We start from the raw sequence: 20,969 nt of genomic DNA, 5'->3' as shown, positions 1-20,969 counted from the left end.
TCAACTCAATGGATGCAATGCTGCCTGTCTGCAGGTCTGCTTATGTCGCAGTTGTGGGCGCTGATATCCACTTTCCTGTCCACATTTCTTGCACTGGTGTGGGTTGAGTGTTGCCAGTGGGAGATTCTGTTGGCTGGCTTGAAACTCAGCGGCAGTTTTTCGAATGGCTGATCCCTCTCTTAGCGTTTCCGGAAGGTGGAACCTGGTTTTTTTGCTTTCCGGGCCTGCAAGGAAGTTTACCCGCAGTGCTGTCATGGCTGGATGTTTACTGGTCGAGGGTTGTTGAATCTGAATTTCTGGTGCTTGCAGCCCAGCAGAAATTCAGATTTCAACACTCCGGCGTGTACTGAAGATTTTACCACGGACTTTCTCATCAGACAACAAATAATAAATAAATTTGTAAGTTATCTGTCCTCTGAAATCTCAAATTACTGCATTACAGGTGCAGTTGATGCACACATCACTATAGACACAATGGTACAAACTGGAAATTTTTAAAACGGATTAAAACTTATAATATCGAATCGGGGACGATCTTTAAAATAAGGCCGCTTGAATTTCTTCACGTTGACATTTTTCCAAAAATGTGATTTTCTTTCTAGATAGATTCAAAACATTGTTAATAATTCAGTTGAAAATTTTACTGTTCATTGATTTTTTATAACATATATTGGTGAGTACTTTGTCAATCAAGGAATTATTTCACTATCAAGACAAATTCAAAATGAATCTGAAATAAATAATCATCATAAACTCACCATGAATGACTGAATGTTGTGATGAATTCAGGTTATACTCTGATTTTGCCCTATTCAATGTATTCACAGGGGAATCAGCATCACCGATCGAACGTATATCTAGACAGGAAGCGTCCATACTTTTAGTTTTTCTCAGTTGGGAGTTTATGCTCATTCGGTCATCTTCAAAATTTGGACTCCTGGGATTTGAATAGAGGTCCTCGTCCTGCCACACGGAAATTTGCTGCAAAAAGTTAATCAATAAAAATATGAGTCATGTAATCGTAAATGTAGTTACATAACATGAAATTATGAATGAGAACTCTCTAATACTTTCTCGGATAGGTTCGAATGAAGGCCCAAAAGAAAATATTTTTACGATTTAAACAGTGTCACCGATAAAGTCCGCATCAAATGGGAAACTTTTTTATTTATCGTTTTATGTGAAATTTGATTTTGGCAGTAGATTTTGCTTAAGAAATGATTTCAAATGGCGTCTACAAAATAGGTCACGTGATTTCCTTAACCTGTCAAAATTGACATTTAAAAAAAGAAACATCGAAAAATGACATTATTCTTCAAAATATCCAAAAATATCAAAGGATAAAAACATTTTCTTTTGTAATTTTATACCCACACACCAAGTTTCAAACCCATAATAAGAATTTTATATTTTCACTATTTTTCCGCACTCCTGCTTTTTCTACTTATCAAAATTTGAGCACACCTGTACTAAATCATTTATTTTAACTAAACTCGTCACCGAATTTTTTTTTTGTAATATAATAATATTTTAAGAGTCTCTTTGATGTTAAAAACAAATTTTGAAAAATAAAAGTTGTCAAACTTGATGCAAAGTTCATCTAGTTTCAACGGGGCTTTCAAAACTATACAGTACTTGAGTTTTTTAATGAGCAAATGGCCTCACAATATGAATTAGAACAAAACGGAACATTAGGAAACATCATTTCGTGATTCTTGAAGCCCATTCAATAAAAGAAAAAAACTCATAGTATTTACATTTACCTATTCCGCTAACAACACTAATTTAAAAAAAACTGGGTAGGCTGTGAAAAAATATGAAACTACATAATGTTTTAGAAAACGTCACTGTCACTGAATAAATTAATGCCCGTTAGTTCAATGTAATGTATATCAATTGAAATAATATGTTATCTTTACAAGAAAAAATTGAAATTGTGCTAATTTGTGGTGAAAACACATTGCATCGACAAGTGGCTGATATTTTTAATGCAAGACATCCTGGTAGACATGTACAGCAATCCACTGTGAGTAGGATTTAAAAAAAAATTAAACTGACTGGTTCAGTTGAAAATACTTTTAAAAAACGGCATAATCCATCACGCAATAATGATGAGGTTCAGTTGGCTGTCTGCCTGGATGTTATCGAACAGGGAAAATCAAGTATTACCAATATTGTAGATAGAACTGGCGTTCAAAGAGAAAGCGTAAGAGCAATTTTACATAAAAATAAATTCAAACCCTACAAACCCAAATTTATAAATACCTTAGAGGAAAGAGATTTCGATGTTCGACTAGATTTCTCTTTCTGGTACCAAGGAGAAGTAGAATTAAACAGAAAATTTCCTTACAAAATCCTATGGACCGACGAAGCTACCTTCACATCGAACGGCGTAGTCAGTTCCCAGAATTGTAGGTGGTGGGCTCAGGAAAATCCTCATTTTGTGATAGAATGTCGGGACCAATATTCATTTAAAACAAATGTGTGGTGCGGTGTTTTAAATAATCAGGTAAAGGGACCATTCTTTTTTAGACACAATTTAACTTCTCAGGATTATTTGCAATTTCTAAATACTGAGATCAGTGATATAGTGGACAATATGCCGGTTGAAATAAGACACAGTCTGTGGTATCAATGTGACGGGGATCCTATTCATAGTTCAAGACAAGTCAAAGAGAAACTATTAGAAATGTTTAGGGGCAAAGTTATTGGGCGAAATATGGAGCAAATATGGACGCCTAGGTCGCTAGATTTAACCCCACTAGATTTTTTCTTGTGGGATTACTTAAAACAAACCGTTCATAAACAAAGACCTTTTCGTGACGTGAATCACTTAGAAACTGTTATTAGAAACTCTATTTTAAACATAAACCCTGTGAGTATCAGCAACTCAATAAAAGATGTATCAAGAAGGACAATTATCTGCATAGAACGCGATGGAAGACATACAGAAATGTAGTGTATTTAATGTCGTGAGTCTTTTTTTCGTGTTTTTTTGCTATTAGGTATAGGTACATGTTTATTTTCAGTTCCTTTTAATTAAGATTAAATTCCACTGTATTTTTTGTTAAAAAAACAATAAACACTCTGAGATATTGTTTCCTAATGTTCCGCTTTGTTCTAATTCATATTGTGAGGCCATTTGCTCATTAAAAAACTAAAGTACTGTATAGTTTGGAAAGCCCCGTTGAAACTAGATGAACTTTGCATCAAGTTTGACAACTTTTATTTTTCAAAATTTGTTTTTAACATCAAAGAGGCTCTTAAAATATTATTATATTACAAAAAAAGAAATTCGGTGACGAGTTCAGTTAAAATAAATGATTTAGTACAGGTGTGCTTAAATTTTGATAAGTAGAAAAAGCAGGAATGCGGAAAAATAGTGAAAATATAAAATACTTATTATGGGTTTGAAACTTGGTGTGTGGGTATAAAATTACAAAAGAAAATGTTTTTATCCTTTGATATTTTTGGATATTTTGAAGAATAATGTCATTTTTCGATGTTTCTTTTTTTAAATGTCAATTTTGACAGGTTAAGGAAATCACGTGACCTATTTTGTAGACGCCATTTGACATCATTTCTCAAGCAAAATCTACTGCCAAAATCAAATTTCACATAAAACGATAAATAAAAAAGTTTCCCATTTGATGCGGACTTTATCGGTGACACTGTATATTGATACTGGTTGATTTTTTATAGTATTTCATATTGGGTAATCGAGAAATCATATTTTTTTTCTGTAAAACTCAGAGGGTAGGAAAATATCGACATATTTCTTTTAAAATGACTATCACACTACATTTGGGTCGACGAAACAATGTACAAGCTTTATCAGTTTGTGCGTCTGATATGAGAACTGATGAAAATGAAACGATGATGCTACTGCCTCAAACAACCTGACTTTTCAATAAGAAATTGCTTTTATTTATGAAATTGACTGATAGTGAAAACCTCATGTTAAGATTTTGGATCAATTTTATGAAAATATTCAGCGTTTTACCACTTATCCTTCAAAATCATATTTTATATTTCATTCTTCAACTTCGATATGCGGCAGTTTAAAAATTCCAGTGAGCGAAACAGACAGATTACAAATTAATTCAAAATTTTGACAAACAATTCAATTTCTAGACGTGTTAACAAAGTAGCTTCCTCTGTGAAATAAGAATTGCCCACAGTTTATGAGTTTTGAAAACAACAATTTGTGTGGTATAAAAAAATAGAAACATCATTGATCGATTACGTCATTATTTGGTCTGAAAATTGCGTACGACTCTTATTTGTGTGACTATCTCTCTTCGAAGTACCGAGTGCAAAGTATCATCCAAACAAGAGCTCTCTCTGATCAAACACAAACGTTTACTGTTTACCCCTTTTCCACTCGAAAAAAAAATATGCTATATGAAATATGTATTTTATCGAGTGCTTTATTGATTTCGCATGTGTATTCTTTTGCTAACTCAACTGTTTCTGAATGACAATAATAACGATAATTCAAGTGAATTCTTTTGAAATTATATAGTTTCACATGCAAAAATGCATACGAACACTTCTCTTCTATTGGACAAGAAATCTTGTAACTGTTTTTGATAATAATAAATGTTACCAGGAACCAACAAAAAATATATTTTTGATTCAATATTTTTTGAAATCTGTAATGATTATGTTCATATAAGATTTTATTCATATTTACGTATGGCTAATAAGTCAAAAGTATAAAATTTATCTAGTTAAAGAAATCGGTTGAATCCAAAGTTGGAACTCAGCTCAATTCCGATGTATATATATATATATATAGATATATATATATATATATATATATATATATATATATTTATATATATATATATATATATATATATATATATATATATATATATATATATATATATATATATATATATTATTATCATTGTAATCATCATCAAATTCATTATCGTGCGCTGATATTGAATTTTGTAACAGTCGAAATGGGAGCTATGTAAAAATTTATTAGACTAAAACAGGATTGTTATATCGAATGTATTATGAAAATAGTAACACAGTCGTTGAGAATGGTACATAGTAGAAAATGGGGGTTAGTTAACAAAAAACTTTTCCTCACTCCAGAATAAAAACATCGTATTTCGCTAATCAAGTTGGCATTATTTTTCGATGATGCAATCATGCGGAACGCATGTTGAAAGACAGTATTTTTGTTCTGATATAGAAAGTCCTTTATATTATTTTCACGAGAATCTGCCTATATGTCTATACTTGTCATTACAGGGGTCGCATATTTCCAAATGAAGGAATTCGTGAATCCTCCTTGGTAACTCCAAATGACGAATTGACTGAATGAACGTTTCGCAAAATTCTTACCCTTAGTCTGTTACTGAAGATATTTTCAACTGCTTCTGGTAGATATTCTCTTGTTTTTGCTACATCTGACCATTTTTCGATATTTTCTTGATAGGCGTCAACACCATGGCTATAATAGGAGAGGTAGTGTTTTGACAAAGAACACTGTCTCTCCAAAACGAATCCATATCTTCTTCTCTCCTGTGTCATGGCCTGCAGAAAACGAAAAAATTAATTGGTAAAAATTTTATGCTATTTCAAAACAAGATTTCATTTCAATAGTTCTGAGTTGATAATCAACTATAAATTTTACATGTCTGTGAATGACGGCACATTCATGTTCCTTTTTTGTGAATCGAATTTTGAACATTTCACACAATGAATATTTTATGGAGTAAAAACCTTCTGACTTTTACTTCCGTGTTTCTCCACCATTCAATTGGAAGTTTCGAGACGGATTTTTTTCCAATTTGTGTCTGAATGTAACTCCTATGCTTGATATACAGGGCGTTCCAACAAAAACTTGACCCCCTTGTAAGTCAAAAACGAATGTGTAACCGAAAATTTCAAAGAACACTTCAAATTTTATTTATAGGGAGACTGATTCTGATATGGAAATCATACCTGAAACTCCACCCCCCTGCGGTCAGCCACTACCCCCTCTATTTTTTCAATGGCATGAGGGGTCGAGTAATACATCATTTGAAAGGTTTTCAATCCCTCTATCACTTCTGTCATTTTGAACAGTTTATTCGTTGATTGTATTGCCATTGATATTATTTTTGTTGATTTCTGCAATAAAATGAGCGACAGCAAATTTTCTGTTTTTTCTTAAATAAAACGTTCACCATTCAATTTCTCAATAAAGAATGAACCAATTCCGAAAAAAATCACAGAAGTAATAGAGGAACATAAAATCTTTCGAATTATGTATCAATCGATCCCCCCATGCCATTGAAAACAATAGGGGAATAGTTGCTGACCGCAAGGGGGTGATGTTTCGGGTATGATTTCTATATCAGATTAAGTCTTCCTAGAAATAAAAATCGATGTGTTTTCTGAAATTTTCTATAATACATACGTTTCTGACTTACAGAGGGGTCAAGTTTTTGGTGGAAGGAACGCCCTGTATTCATTTTATTGATTTTAAATTTGATTGCTTTCTTTTTCGATTAGGAATTTTTCTAGGATTGTTTCGTATAAATATAGAGAAGTGAGAGTTAAAGTTTTTTTTTTCATAAACCTCCTGCAAAAAATATACCTCCTTTTGATATGTTGTTCAAAAACTTGGGGATATACTTACATTTTTTAAACTTTGTTCACAAAAGGCATCAAGTTTTGTTTTTTCTTCTTCCAGTACTTGCATATTCTGGAAAAAAAATTTATCAATTCATTTTATATTTTATGAATATGATTTGTGATATAGATATAGACAAAATATGATGAACTTGTGATGCACTGTTTGGAACCTTTGGTGCAGTAAAATTCAAAATATGATGACTTTAAAAAACTTCACTTCACTGTCTTCAATGACTAAATCAGGGTTTTCAGAAAAAATAACAGATTTAGTGAATCATATTGAGAAAATGATGATATGACAGTGCTACAGCAATGAATTATTTATTTTGTTTGTCCAAAATATTCACCCCACGGAAGTAACGGTGAATATTTATCGATTCCAGGAAACAATCCGGGAAACAATAGTTCCCCACAGAACCGTCTAATACCCATGCATTTCCAATCTAATTTAAGTTGTTATCTCGTCGAGCCATTCGGCTAAGGAAACGGGAAACAAAATAAACACTATAAAGCGAAACTACTATTACCTTAAGTTCCTTATCCATGGCCAGTCCGGTTTTAGTGGACCCTCTAGATTTCTTCCTTTGTTTCTTCATCATCGCAGCCGCCTTGCTGTACGTCTCGGAGCGTTGTTTATGTTGTTGTAGAAATCGTTTCTGCTCCGACTGAAACAACGGACCATCAAACTCAATCTTACTTTTCCTAACAAGTTAAGTTCTCGATTCATTCCGTTTTGTACTGTCCGGTAAGTTTGCACTTCATTTATTTGAATTTTGTTCTTTTGTTTCGAGAGATTTAAAAACAATGACAAATGAGGGGTCTAGTTTCCAAACATTCATTTTATAGTTGTAAAAATTGTATTTCCTTTATATCCGTATTTGAAAGTAATATCACTTGAGTGAGGTACAGGGTGATTCTTATATAGTTGGAATTATAACTTTATTATAACATCAACATTTGTAATGAGCAGATTTTTGCAGAGCTCCATTGGAAAAAAAATGTTAAATGTGATCCCCATTGAAACTTCAGTTTTAGAGTTCTTAGAGTTCTACGAATGATGACTGAAATAACGTTTTTGACTCAAAATTCATTGATATTAAGGGTTACCAACACAAACATTGACAAATATTTATATTGGCGATTTGTTTTCATTAATTTGATTACCAGAATATTCAAGAATATTAAGGAATTTTTCACCTTCCACTACTCGCAGCTTATGTCAACGACCGAAGTACACTCATTTATTGGAAATTTCAGCAGAAGAGAATTCCATAGAGCTCCCTGTCTTCAGTTATGTTGAGTCCAGAGAATTTCTTCAAAAAATTGTTGTACTCTTTGTCTGCTCGTATTGCGATTTCCATAGATTTTGAAAGTAATAGTGGTAGGTAGTAGTAGTTCATTAATCACCAAATTATATGGATTTATAAAAGCATACAATAATAATACAGTAATTATAAAATACAATTATAAAAGCATACAACTGGGCGATTAGGTTTTTGGAAAATTTCTCAGCGAAAGATCAATTTCGAAATTTTTCCTTTTGAAGATAGTCAAGATATAAAGTATTTTGAGATACTTGGGAAAACATTTCAGTGCTTATATTTGTAAATAGTATTAACAATATCGATATTATTTTTTTGTGAAAAGATGTGAATAATAATCTTAGTTTACTACAAAAATACACATTTAATATAAAATCCGAAAGTATAAAATCTCTAAATGTTTAAATATTTTGAATAAACTCAAATTGGTTCAATTTCTGAGGTTGCAGTCAATACCCGGACTGTTACAAAAAAAACTCTTTGATATATGTCAATCTCGCGATATTTTTCACAACTTTGTCAAGACAACTACAATAATGAGATTATTTATCTTGTGACAATATGAATATGGGACATTTATTAACGTGAGAATAAAATATAGAATGGCTCAAAAACGGATAGAAAAAACATAAAATAACGAAAGGTATCAAAATTTGACCGACAATGTCGAGTGGAAGAATTCTGAATGATACTAGATCTTTTCTTTTCTTTGTCATATATCGGTATATCAGCAAAATTTACAAATTTGTTAAGCAATATGCAATGCGATTTTTCGTTCATTATATTTCATTATTAACTTTTTTTTTTAAATATAGACCTTTATTGTAATAAATAGCTGAATTTGTTATAGATGTGGTTACAAAAATCGATGGAAAAAATTGAGGTCTGTAGGAAATGATACTGAACAAAATGGAGAGATATCTGTTGATGCAACTATAGAATAGTTACAACAGATTAAAACTTCATCAAAATGATTGAGAGAAATTTACAATACTAATACTCATAAAATTTTTTTTCGAAAAATTCGAAACCCCGTATCTTGGAAACAGTTTATTTCCAAAACTATATTGATAAAAGCATTTTCCATGTAACTACCTCACTTATTTCACGGAAACTAGGAAATACCCTGAATGAATCGGAATACTCGTATATTCATTATTTGAAACTGAATAATATTCTAACAAATTTTAATAAAAAGTGCCGTTTCTAAAAGAGGCTGTTTCTGATATACTTTCGAATTGATGTAGGTAGTAATATGGTAGAACGAAAAAGTTTTATTTGATACGTTTTGTTTTTATTCGATGGAGTTTGGAATTGCTTGCTGAGTGTGAAATGGGCTGAATCTGTTTATATAGCTACGGAATACGATTTTATCGATATACGATATGCTGAAAAGGAAACATATATTTGTAATGATTTCCAGAAGCTTCTTCGCATGAAATATTCGAATTTGACTAACAATAGAAGTAATAATACATTAAATAATCTAATCTAGAAGAACAATTCGTTCAGGCCAGTCTCTACCCGGTACACTGTGGGTTAATGGACTGACAACTATCAGAAAACAACTATTACCCTGGCTAATAGCACGAAGGGCATTGGATTACATCCGGCAGGTGTCAGTGCAGGATTATTCACTGAAGTCATTCCTGCATATGCTGTTGGCGATGCAACTAGCGCAATAGATTTTCAATTATTGAAACACACTTGCGGACCGGTTTCGGGCTGTTTGGCCACTCGTCAGTGCAAGATAGTGTCTATCATCAACATGTCGATATGTGAAAAGTAATAATCCATGAAGAAAAATACATTTTTATGTAGGTATTTTCTTAATACATATGTACGTATTGATTTTTGAATGATAATTGTAAAGATCCATACTTGGAGTCAGATATATACTCTGAAAAATAAATATTCACCTCTAACAACGTCGTATTATAACATTAACTTCTAGAGATCATATTTCAGTATGTTATTCAACGAGTTAGAAATATGGACATTATTCATGATAATGAAGGTTCCTTCAGGCGAGCAAGGACCATCCATCACAAGCAGAATACTATACTTTTTCCATGATGCATATCAGGAATATATATTCAATTTTATAGTTCGACAATTAGGTGGTTGTGAACAATTTGAGAAAATCTACGGTTAGTAGGATTTGAACTCTGCTACTTCAGTCCACGAGTCCCTACATTGTCATTTTCTGATGTGGCACAGACATTTCCAAATCAAGTTTTCATTTCTGTTTTCTATATTACACTTCATATTCATTTCTGAACAAACTGTCAGTTCAATGCTTGAGTTCAACATTAGAGAACATATTTAAAGTTAGGTAAATTCTCAATACTCACTTGCAAATAAAAATAAATGAGAAACACGACTTTGAAGTTTTGAATTTCGTTATCTGTGATTGGTCTCGAAGGTACAAAGTTAGGAATCGGATCAACTCAGTTAAGGTTTTATCAATAGTCACTAAAAATATTTCGATTTTTCTCATATTTCATGAGCAATATTTATCATATTTTCCAATAGTGAAATCTGTCGACAGAAAGCTGTCTGTTTTTTCAATTGAATTCCATTTCCTGTTCATCAAACTTCTCGAATATATTGCAATTCCAACTTGGCTGTTCGATAGCATTTGCAAATTAATTCCATTAAACTTTCCAAGAATAATATTTTCTCATATACTTTATATGAAATAAACTTGCAACATAATTCTCCAAACATCTCTTCCAAAGTTTATAGCAGAAATATTTCATACCGTCCTGGAATTAACAAACTATGTCAAGATGCAAGATCAGTTGCGTCCGTGAAAGAGGGAATGAGGATAAATATCATCATTTTCCACATTGAACAACAGAGAAAAATGTTAGGTATATTATATGCATTATTTACTTTGATTCCTGAAAATTGATAGTCACAAAAATAATCCCCTCCTTTGTTTCTGTATTCATTATTTTCGTACTTCATATTTACATTCGAGGATGAAATACTTCTTCGTGAAGAAGCTGTCAAAGATCTAGGGGTGACGTTCGACAGCAGATTGACATTTGTTTTGTTCTGCGCAACTGTCAATCATTCACCAATATTATCACAACTATACTTTACACATCTCTCGTTCGCTTTAAGTTAAAGCATGCTACTTCAATTTGGTATCCAATTGTGTAATATACAAAAGGAAACCTTGGAAAATGTGCAAAGGCGTTTTCTGAAGTTTCTTGCATTTATAACTGATGGTGAGTACCCTGCTAGAGGAACTGACCACTCCACATTACTCCAAAGATTTTCATCAAGTATTGTTATGTTATACAAAATATTGCATTGTTCCATTGGTCACCTTCGTTTCTAGAACAAATCAACTTCAACGTATCTCAAGCCTCTACCACGTAGACAGATCACTTTCTATACCCCTTTTACTATTTCCAACCCTGGAAAAGTGTCTCCTATAAATTTGATGTGTGATAGTTATAATACCCACTGCTATCAATGCGATATCAATTTCAATCCACTGAAGACCATATTATCCAAAATTGAGCAAATCATCATCTAGCTTACTGTCTTAATTTCATGTTATTCACAAATAATAATTAATTATTACGTTAATTTTCTTTTTTTAATTCATTCATATATGTAAATTCATTCCTTGATTTGTCAAATGTCCACTATGGCAATTTTTTGTTATATATTTAGTTTGAGTAACCTTTATTCATACTGCATTATTATATTATATATTGTCCTGTGAATGGATTCTTCTGTTGGGCAATAAATTCTGTTTTTCTTTTTCTTTTCTTTCTTCTCGTCCAAAGAAACAATGTTCATCACTGTTCACTGAGTTATTAGGAATGTTATGCAAAATGTATTCAATATGATTACATTTTCTTGTCTTCATTATCCATAATTCAACAAAAATACGAGTACTATAGGGTTTTCATGAAATTGAGTAGAACATCTCCTAGTGTGTCCTCTCAGTCTAGTTCACATGTACTTTTTTTTGTAACATTTTTCAGCCCTGTCCAAAAATTACGACCAAGGTGTCATTCGATTCGTATTTTTGCCTAGAAAGTTTAAGAGAAGGTCCGAAAACGCGCCGATAAAAATTACAAAAGTTATAAACAATTAAGTGAAAAAAATTGGGCTTCAGTTTTTTCTTAATATTTGGAAAATTTTCAAAATTTTGGAAATTTGAAAAAGATTTGAAAATATCAATGAATTTGCGTAAAAAAATCCCAACTCCCGAAACTGTATCTCGATTATTTATAATTTTTACAGAGCCCTGAACATAGAGCCAAAAGCGGGTAGTCTGGCTTCCGCGCGCCTTTCGTCACTCTGACATGAAAACAAAAAAAATTATTTAAACATATTAAATGTAAATATTAAAAAATGAAAAAATTCATGTAATGTTGGGATACATCAATAAATAATAATAATAATCCGCAATAAAAAAAATTTCACCCCAATTTCAAAGTTAATCATAAATTTGTTAATTAATAACTTTTTCTGAATTGAAAGTTGATATAAAAATCCCTATAATTATTAAACTAAAACTCTGGCATTTTTTTCCTTTGGTGAAGTTATCCTCAATAGGCAAAAAAATAGATTACCGTTGCCAAATTAAAAAAATTGTTATTTTCTATTTTTTTATTGACAATTGAAAATAATAATTTTATAAAAAATACATTACAAATTTTTTTTTCCTAATTTTTTATTGTTTCAATGTCTCATGGCTGAAAACTGATTATTAATATTTTTTTTCAATTTTTTACAGCTATTGTTAATGAATTCATTATAAACAAATACATTGTTTATAAGCAATTCAAAAATTTCTTTTTTGCATTATGGTAATTGAAAAAAATCATGATTTTCAGACGAAAAATGGTTTTTTAAAAAATTTTCTTTGTTGCTAAAAATGCGTTGGGTAATTAACAATCGTTTTTTGCTAAATATCAAAATTGAGGAACCGGTTCTTTTTCAAATCATAAATTCTATCGTTCTTTGAGGTTTGTAAAAAACTTTTTTTTATTCTTTTTTAAATTGTTTATTTGAAAAAATTTTGTTATAAAAAAATTATTATTTTTTTTTCAATACTTTGTTCTATAATGAAAGTAACTATGTGTTTTTTTAATTTATTCTATTTTCTATAAAACTTTTGATATTGTGATACATTGATACTTGTCTTTTTCATTCGCTCCTTCGCTTTTATAATTATAATAACTTTCAAACTATTGCAGTTATGATAAATATGCTTCGAGTCTTTTTTGTTCATTATGAATTTATTAACAATTTGAGCCTTTTATTAAAGTTGTAGTCCTATTATTTATTTAATTATTGATCGTTACTTATCAAAAAAAGAAAAAATTTGAATCTTCTCAACATAAACTTCGTGTCATATAACAATAAATCATAAGGATTTTTTTACTTGCACTTTTAGTAGTTGGAGTATCATTAACATTCACTTATTGTCGTATTTGTACGGAATTTAAGGAAATTAAATGAAGCAATCAGTCATTCTGTTAATTTAATTTTATTGAGTTAACTCATTAACCTTCTTTAAATTTCCGATGCTCACAAATTTTTAAATTACTTTAAAATTCCGGTTTATACCTGTATGCGATATTCTTTTGTTACGTGGAAGAAACATCTGCTTACGGTTTGGAGGGTTAAATAAACAATTAAAAAAATAATAAAAAAAAGTTTTCCAAAATCTAAAAGAACAATAGAATTCATGATTAAAAAAAAACGGTTCCTCAATTTTAATATTTAATTCAAAATAACGATTGTTAATTAACAAACGCATTTTTTAGCAACAAAGAATTTTTTTTAAGAAACCATTCTTTTCTATAAATCATGATTTTTTTCAATCAACATGATGCAAAAAAAAATTTCGAATGGCTTGCAAACAATGTATTTGTTAATAATAAATTCATCAAGAATAGCTGTAAAAAATTTTAAAAAATCAATAATTAGTTTTCAGCCATGAGACATTGAAACGAAGAAAAATAAAAAAAAATATTTGAAATGTATTTTTTATAAAATTATAATTTTCAATTATTGATAAAAAATAGAAAATAACAATTTTTTCATTTTGTCAACGGTAATCTATTTTTTAGCCTATTGAGGATAACTTCACCAAAGGAAAAAAATGCCAGGGTTTTAGTTTATTAATTATAGGGATTTTTATATCAACTTTCAATTCAGAAAAAGTTATTAATTAACAAATTTATAATTAACGTTGAAATTGAAATAAAAATTTTTTGACTGCGAATTATTGTTTATTAATGTATCCCAACATCACATGAATTTTTTCTCTCCACTAATATTTACATTTAATATGTTTAAATAATTTTTTTTGTTTTTATGTCAGAGTGACGAAAGGCGCGCGGAAGTCAGACTACCCGCTTTTGGCTCTATTTTCAGGGCTCTGTAAAAATTGTAAATAATTGAGATAAAGGTTCGGGAGTCGGGACTTTTTTTACGCAAATTCATTGATCTTTTCAAATCTTTTTTCAAATTTCCAAAATTTTGAAAATTTTTCGAGATATTAAGAAAAGACAAAAACCCCATTTTTTTTCACTTAATTGTTTATAACTTTTGTGATTTTTATCGGCGCGTTTTCGGACCTTGCCTTAAACTTTCTAGGCAAAAACTCGAATCAAATGACACCTTGGTCGTAATTTTTGGACAGGGCTGGAAAATGTCACTAAGAAGAGCTAAATCGAGTACATGTGAATCAGACTATCTTGTTATAAACCCTGTCTGTGAAACTTTAGGTAATTTAGGGTTATTTTCATTCCTGAGTTTGATTAACCATTTCATATTTTCAGAAATGGTTTGAATGTATCTGGATAATACATTTTTACCTTCTACTGACGACTCATACAATTATTTCGATTCACTACTAACATTTTGGATTCCTATTTCGCAATGGCCTTCACATTGTCGTCATATCAAAAAATACATTCGGAGTTGACTCATTCTCACCCAAAATGAATCAAAATCTTCCTACTTTTTTGTATGTGCTGAGTTGTGCTTTAATAGTACTATAATATAATCAGTTTTTGATGTAGTACTTTTCCTTATCGTCCTTATCGTTCTATAAGACAAATATCAATAATACCAAAACTATTTGAACTCTTGATTTATGATTCGATTGAAAATATCATTATACCTGAGCATTTTAAAAAATCGGACTCTTGAATCGAATTTTCACATGATAGTCTGGATTACAAATTTCAAGTTGACGCTATTATAGATTTCAGCAAAACTTTTGACAAAATCAGTCATAATACATTACTTCGTAAACTTGTTGAAGTCGGTCTGAGTGGTGTTATATTGAAATGGATTGAATTATCGCAAGGGATCCATCTAGGGCCCTCATTTGCCAATGTACATATCAAAAATATTAAACAATGTTTTGAGAATATTAAATTTTCAATATGTGCTGATGATTTGAAAATTTATCTTCAAATAAATTCATTGTCAGATTGCTTGAGAATTCAGATTGACATAAATAATTTATTCGAATTTTGTAAACAAAACGAGTTATACGTATATCAGTTTTTACGAATGTAGTTGCATTACATTCGCCCGTTATTTTTGAGTTATTTTTTACTTAAAACTCACTTTTGATGAACATATAGATTATGTAATTAATAAGAGTAGTGGAGCTCTGGGATGCAAGAAAATGCAAGAAAATGCAAGGTATTCAAATCATTGAAAACGATAATATTTTGCGAATTTCACAAAAAATAATAATAAACAATATGAATTGATCATCATGATTATGAATAATTTACTTGAATTATCCGAATAGAACAACAAAAACACATGAATTATTTATTTTACCCTTCAAGAAAACAAACTGCAGAACTCTTCTCTGTTGATGCGTTAAATGAGGTAGATAATACTCCTGCAGAATACTTCCGATATTTTCGATACATCGTTGCTCACGGCCAAAAAAATATTGAAAACTGAGTTTCATGAATGATGATTCATCAATAAATTTAGTCAATAACTATTAATCAGTTTTTATTTAAATTGAAAGGGTTATATTTTGAGGAGGGAATAATTTTTGGGAAAGAAAGTTTTTGGAATGTAATCAATTATTTTAAAGTAAATAACTTTAGACATGGATGTGTAGATCATGTAAAGAAGTAACTTTCAGAAAACTGGAATAGAAGTTTTTTATTCATCCTTTATTTTAGACATTAGGTATGTGTATTATAGATTACTTTCAATTGTATATTAGCATTTAATTTTATATTAGCATATAAATGAATGAATTCACTTTCATTCATTTATTTTTCAACAACAACAACAACAAATCATCAACAGATTCCGCAAGCTGCTTCTTCTCATTTTCATATACTTTGTATTTTCATATCTATATTTCCGTAATTATTTGGTTAACACAATGTACGTCAATGTATATTCTCTACGACGCACATACAAGAGAATACATTTATTCCACTCATTTTGCTAGATGCATTTGTTAGAGTTGTATATAAATCACAACTTTGAATGCGAATATTCAAATTTCTCTTTGAATAAACATGTTCGTAGTCTAAGAAATATATAATTTATGGAAGAGAACGAGCTATACTCTCATCTGGTTTGAATGGTGGATTCGTATGTTATTCATTAAATGAAAATAGAATATGAACTGTCGCGTCGGTGAACAAAGTTTCTTTCGGAATGATATGAATTATAACGTTGTAAAAGACAAAAGACATTCAACTCTTTAATCTCCTCTAAAAACATTTCCGTCTATTTACTGCTTCTCTACTTTTGACTTGTTACTTGATTGATCTTTTCAAATCTGGATATATTTGGAAAAATTGAAAAAATACTCCTGTATTCATTTATTCATTTATGGGTAATATCTGTTAATGAATTTCAGACTTGAATGTATATTTCTTCGGCAGTCTGTTATTTTCAAAACCCTTTTATGGATCCATTTGGAACTGGCAAATAAAAATGCTAGGTGATCATCAGCCTTATTCATGAACATTATTTCAATCTATGAATATGTTATTGAATGGTAAGTGACCATGAAAAAAAATATTTCTAATTTATTTTACATTTGCAGGTTTAACGGCACTGATTGAGTAGTGAAGATGAAACTATGAAAATATCGAGGGATACGATGAAATATAGAAATACAAGTATAAGGTGATCTCAATATTTTTCAATTTCTCGAGAAATTCATTATACTCAATGTATTTAAGAAACTCACCTTCAATCAAACTTCAGTAGTTTTCGAAATATAATTGCTTCTGATGTATAAAAACAACAGAGAGTGACTTTTTGGTCTTCTTTTTCTCAATCTTGATACAAAAAATATAGGAATCTTCCAAAGAAAGAAAGAAAGTAATCAATTTCTAAAAATTAACTCTATACAAAGATGTGTAGATCATGGAAAGAAGTAACTTCAGAACATAAATTAAAAAAAAAAGCCCTTTAAAAAAAGCTGTTTTCATATACTTTCACATACACATACTTTCGGAACAAATACTTTTATATAAACGCTGAATTATACGAAAAACACTTTCCTCTATTCCGTTAGTTGATCTGCCTATGTGACCTCAATTGACCCTAGTAGTTCGACAAAATGCCTTGAATTCTTCACAAAAGACCATGTTCTTCCTTGTAATGGTTGTATTGAGGGAAGTAAGGGTCAATTGAGGTCACACAGGAAGATCAACTGATTAGTTTCGACGTGAAAAATCTTTACACCAACGTTCCGGTCGAAGAAGGACTCCAAATCATACAGAGAAAGCTATCCGAAGACGGGAACCTGAAAGAGAGAATGAATCTACCTATAGAAATAATCATGGAATTACTAGCATGCTGTGTACGAAACTGTTATTTCCAACTGAAGGACAAATTCTTTACACAAGATGAGGGACTGCCAATGGGATCGCCACTTTCACCAGTCATAGCCAATATATATATGGAGTGGTTTGAAAATTTGGCCATCGAAAAAGCCCACAAGAAACCTCGAGTCTGGTTGAGATATGTTGACGACACTTTCATAATGGAACCATGAGAATACTGAACTACTGACGCCTTCCTGAAACACATCAACAGCGTGAGACCTTCCATCAATTTCACAATGGAGAAGGAAATCCAAAACGAATTGCCATTCTTAGACGTTTTGGTGGAGAGGACACATCTGGGAAACATCTGTATACAGAAATCCCACTTATACGGGACAGTATCTGAATCACGAATCCAACCACCATCAATCGACTAGAAGAGGAATCATCAAGACTCTATTAGACCGTGCTTTTGAGCTTTGTAATACGAAGGAAGGTCTCGAGAAGGAACTAGACATCATCAAAAATGATCTTCAACGGAATGGCTACTCCAAAGCGATGGTAGAAAAGACTTTGGCTAGAAGACAGCAGGAGCCTCGCAAGGAAGAGATGCCGTCACAACCAGTGCTTGCACTTCCCTACATCAGAGGATTATCGGAGAGGATAAGAAGAATTGGTTCCAAGTACAACATCAGAACCTGCTTCAGATCCGGTAACACTATCCGTAGCAGCCTCACGAAAACCAGGCCACCAAACGCGGACTGCGATTCCAAAAATTGCATTTACCGGATACCCTGTGAGTGCGGAAAATCCTATATTGGTGAAACTAAGAGGCCATTGAATGTTCGCATTGCCGAGCACAAGAAACACACACAGTGAGGGGAAACCAGCAAATCAGGAATAGCAGACCATGTTTGGACCCATCAACACAACATCGAGTGGTCCCAAACTGAGATCTTGCACAGAGAGGAACATCGGCTCAGGAGAAAATTTAAGTAAGCCGCATACATGTTGTCCAACTACATATTCAGCCAAGCCAGCGTAGAAATACGCTGGCTTGGCTGGCTGGCCTCCTTTCGGAGGAATCAGTCCAGTCATCACCCGAAGACGATTGTAGATACTAACAATCGAATCGTCGTGAACTAACGTGACTTGGAATCTCTTCACTTTTTATTTTTGTTTTCTTTTTTCATTTCTTTATTTTCATATATTCAATTGTTCTATTTTTACTTGTATTTTATTTTACTATTTTTCCATTTCAGGTTTATTTTGGTTAATATAATTGTTATTTTCAGCTATTCATTTTCAATTCTTCTTTTTTAGTTGTTTCAGGGATTTCAAATCATTTTATATAGTAGACAATGGAAGTCTGAACTAGTGAAATTGATATTTAATTGTTTAGTTCATTTTGACTGAAATGAAATGAGGAATAGTCTTACCTGAACAACCTTTGTGTCTTTCTCTAAGTTTGTCTCGAGAGGTACTAGAAGATCAACATAAAACGCCTTGAGCTGAAAAAAAATTGTTTATGAGTTGCATGAATACCAAAATATGTAGAAATATATGAACATTATATTACTGAGATTGAAAGATATGATTTTGTTTCTGATTAAAAAGGTGACAATTCAGTAATTTGAACGTGATCCTACTGATCTGCGTTTTTGTTGAGAAATACTCAGTTTTCAATATGTTTATTGAAGGCAAAGGAATGCGAAGATATCGCATAACGTACGATCCTAAGAAAACTTACAGAAAATTGAATTTATAACTATAACAGTTGATGATATTTTGTCATACACCACTGGAAGTCTGATATGATGTACCTACTGGGATTATGCACGTACTACTCATTTTTATTTTCAGTTTAGATTCAGTTCCGAAATAAATCATAATTACATGACAAAGGAGGTGAATAGAAAGGAAAAACAGAATAATATAATTATCTCTATTTGTGAGGTACTGTAAAAAAAACCAACTTGAGTATTAGGTTCACTTGTGAAATTTGTGAGAAATTAGATAAAATAAAGTGCAAAACTGAAAATTTCCGATGAAATTTAGAAATTACTGAAGTAATTCCAATTTTCAATTAAAAAGAAGTTCCTTACGAAGAACTTACATACTTCGCACATCTTTCTGTACGAGGGTTTCAAAAGTAGTAGAACAGAACATTAATAATTTTTTCTACTCGTTCGAAACACCAGAATTTTTCTGACTTGTTACATGAATTATCATTACCAACCAGACAATCATTCAAGAGAAGAATAACGTACTGTAGGAATGCCAGAAATTGATGGTAGTTTTCAATTGAGTTGAAGAATATATCTGATGAAATATACGAAACATGGAGATCTGAACACATCAATTATCTCTGATATTTTTGTTTGTAAAATTTTCCATGATTTTTTATCAAATCTCTACTACATCCAATGGATTCAAATTTCGCGTGACTTTCCATCACAGATGACTTTTGCCATTGCTTTATTATTTTAAACTGAAATGCCTTCCAGAACTATCATGAAAATGGTTTACGGGTTGGAGAAAATTAACATTTAATGTTAGAATCTTGATACCAAAGAAATTTCCCGTGAATATGCGGAATTGAATATACGGTGATTGTTCAACTGGACTCCACCAAATTTAGTAAAATTGCTAGATGTGTTATGGAGAATCACAAGTATGGATATCTAGGCCACGGCTCAGAGTGATTAGATCATTTCACATGCGATCATTTTGAAAAAAGGTAATTTTTAAAATTGATGAATTAATCTCTGTGGCTTCAATGAGGCCCTCAAAAATGAAGCCTAGTTCATCAGATGCTCAAGCAGCTAGCTGCCTTGGAAAAATGCTTCCATTTCTATCCCTAATGATCACTGTCGATACGGTAGAGATTATCTGAACTTCTGATAACTTTCAGAATAAATCTAGTACGTAGCAACTCTCTTTTTTCCTGACAGTTCGGAAAACCAGATATGTCGATGTTTGTGTTTATACTTGCCGCAGAGAGACTAACCCACTGAGTTTGCCTTTGTTGGTTCTTCTCCTTATTCAGTGGAATTTCGAAGGCGGCCAAATTTCCCACTGAGAAGTTCAATATCCTGTATCTCATTCTAGGTGGTTTTAATCAACTCATCACAGAAAACCGAATGGGTATGTTTCAATTTCAGTTCATTGACAAAAAAGTTTTTGA

At 31.4% G+C, this 20,969-nt stretch overlaps 1 protein-coding gene across 4 annotated transcripts in view; it reads right to left on the bottom strand.

Moving 5' to 3' along the window:
• The window catches only part of IRSp53 (Insulin receptor substrate 53 kDa), a 507,262-nt gene that overhangs the window by 49,773 nt on the left and 436,520 nt on the right, over window positions 1-20,969 (bottom strand). For all 4 annotated transcript variants that reach the window (XM_074181873.1, XM_074181874.1, XM_074181876.1 and 1 more), the window contains 5 exons: window positions 19,222-19,293; window positions 7,170-7,307; window positions 6,647-6,712; window positions 5,365-5,556; window positions 759-981 (listed from right to left, as the gene is read on the bottom strand). In XM_074181873.1, the coding sequence (XP_074037974.1) occupies window positions 759-981; window positions 5,365-5,556; window positions 6,647-6,712; window positions 7,170-7,307; window positions 19,222-19,293 (691 nt within the window). The remainder of the gene's footprint in view (window positions 1-758; window positions 982-5,364; window positions 5,557-6,646; window positions 6,713-7,169; window positions 7,308-19,221; window positions 19,294-20,969) is intronic.

This window comes from Leptinotarsa decemlineata, unplaced genomic scaffold (assembly GCF_025532065.1).
Source record: "Leptinotarsa decemlineata unplaced genomic scaffold, Ldec_3_MD MMD2_tig00026317_RagTag_RagTag, whole genome shotgun sequence".
In the NCBI taxonomy this organism is placed as follows: Eukaryota; Metazoa; Arthropoda; class Insecta; order Coleoptera; family Chrysomelidae; genus Leptinotarsa; species Leptinotarsa decemlineata.
The sequence above is the reverse complement of the archived record's forward strand: the minus strand, read 5'-3'. Positions and strand labels throughout refer to the sequence as shown.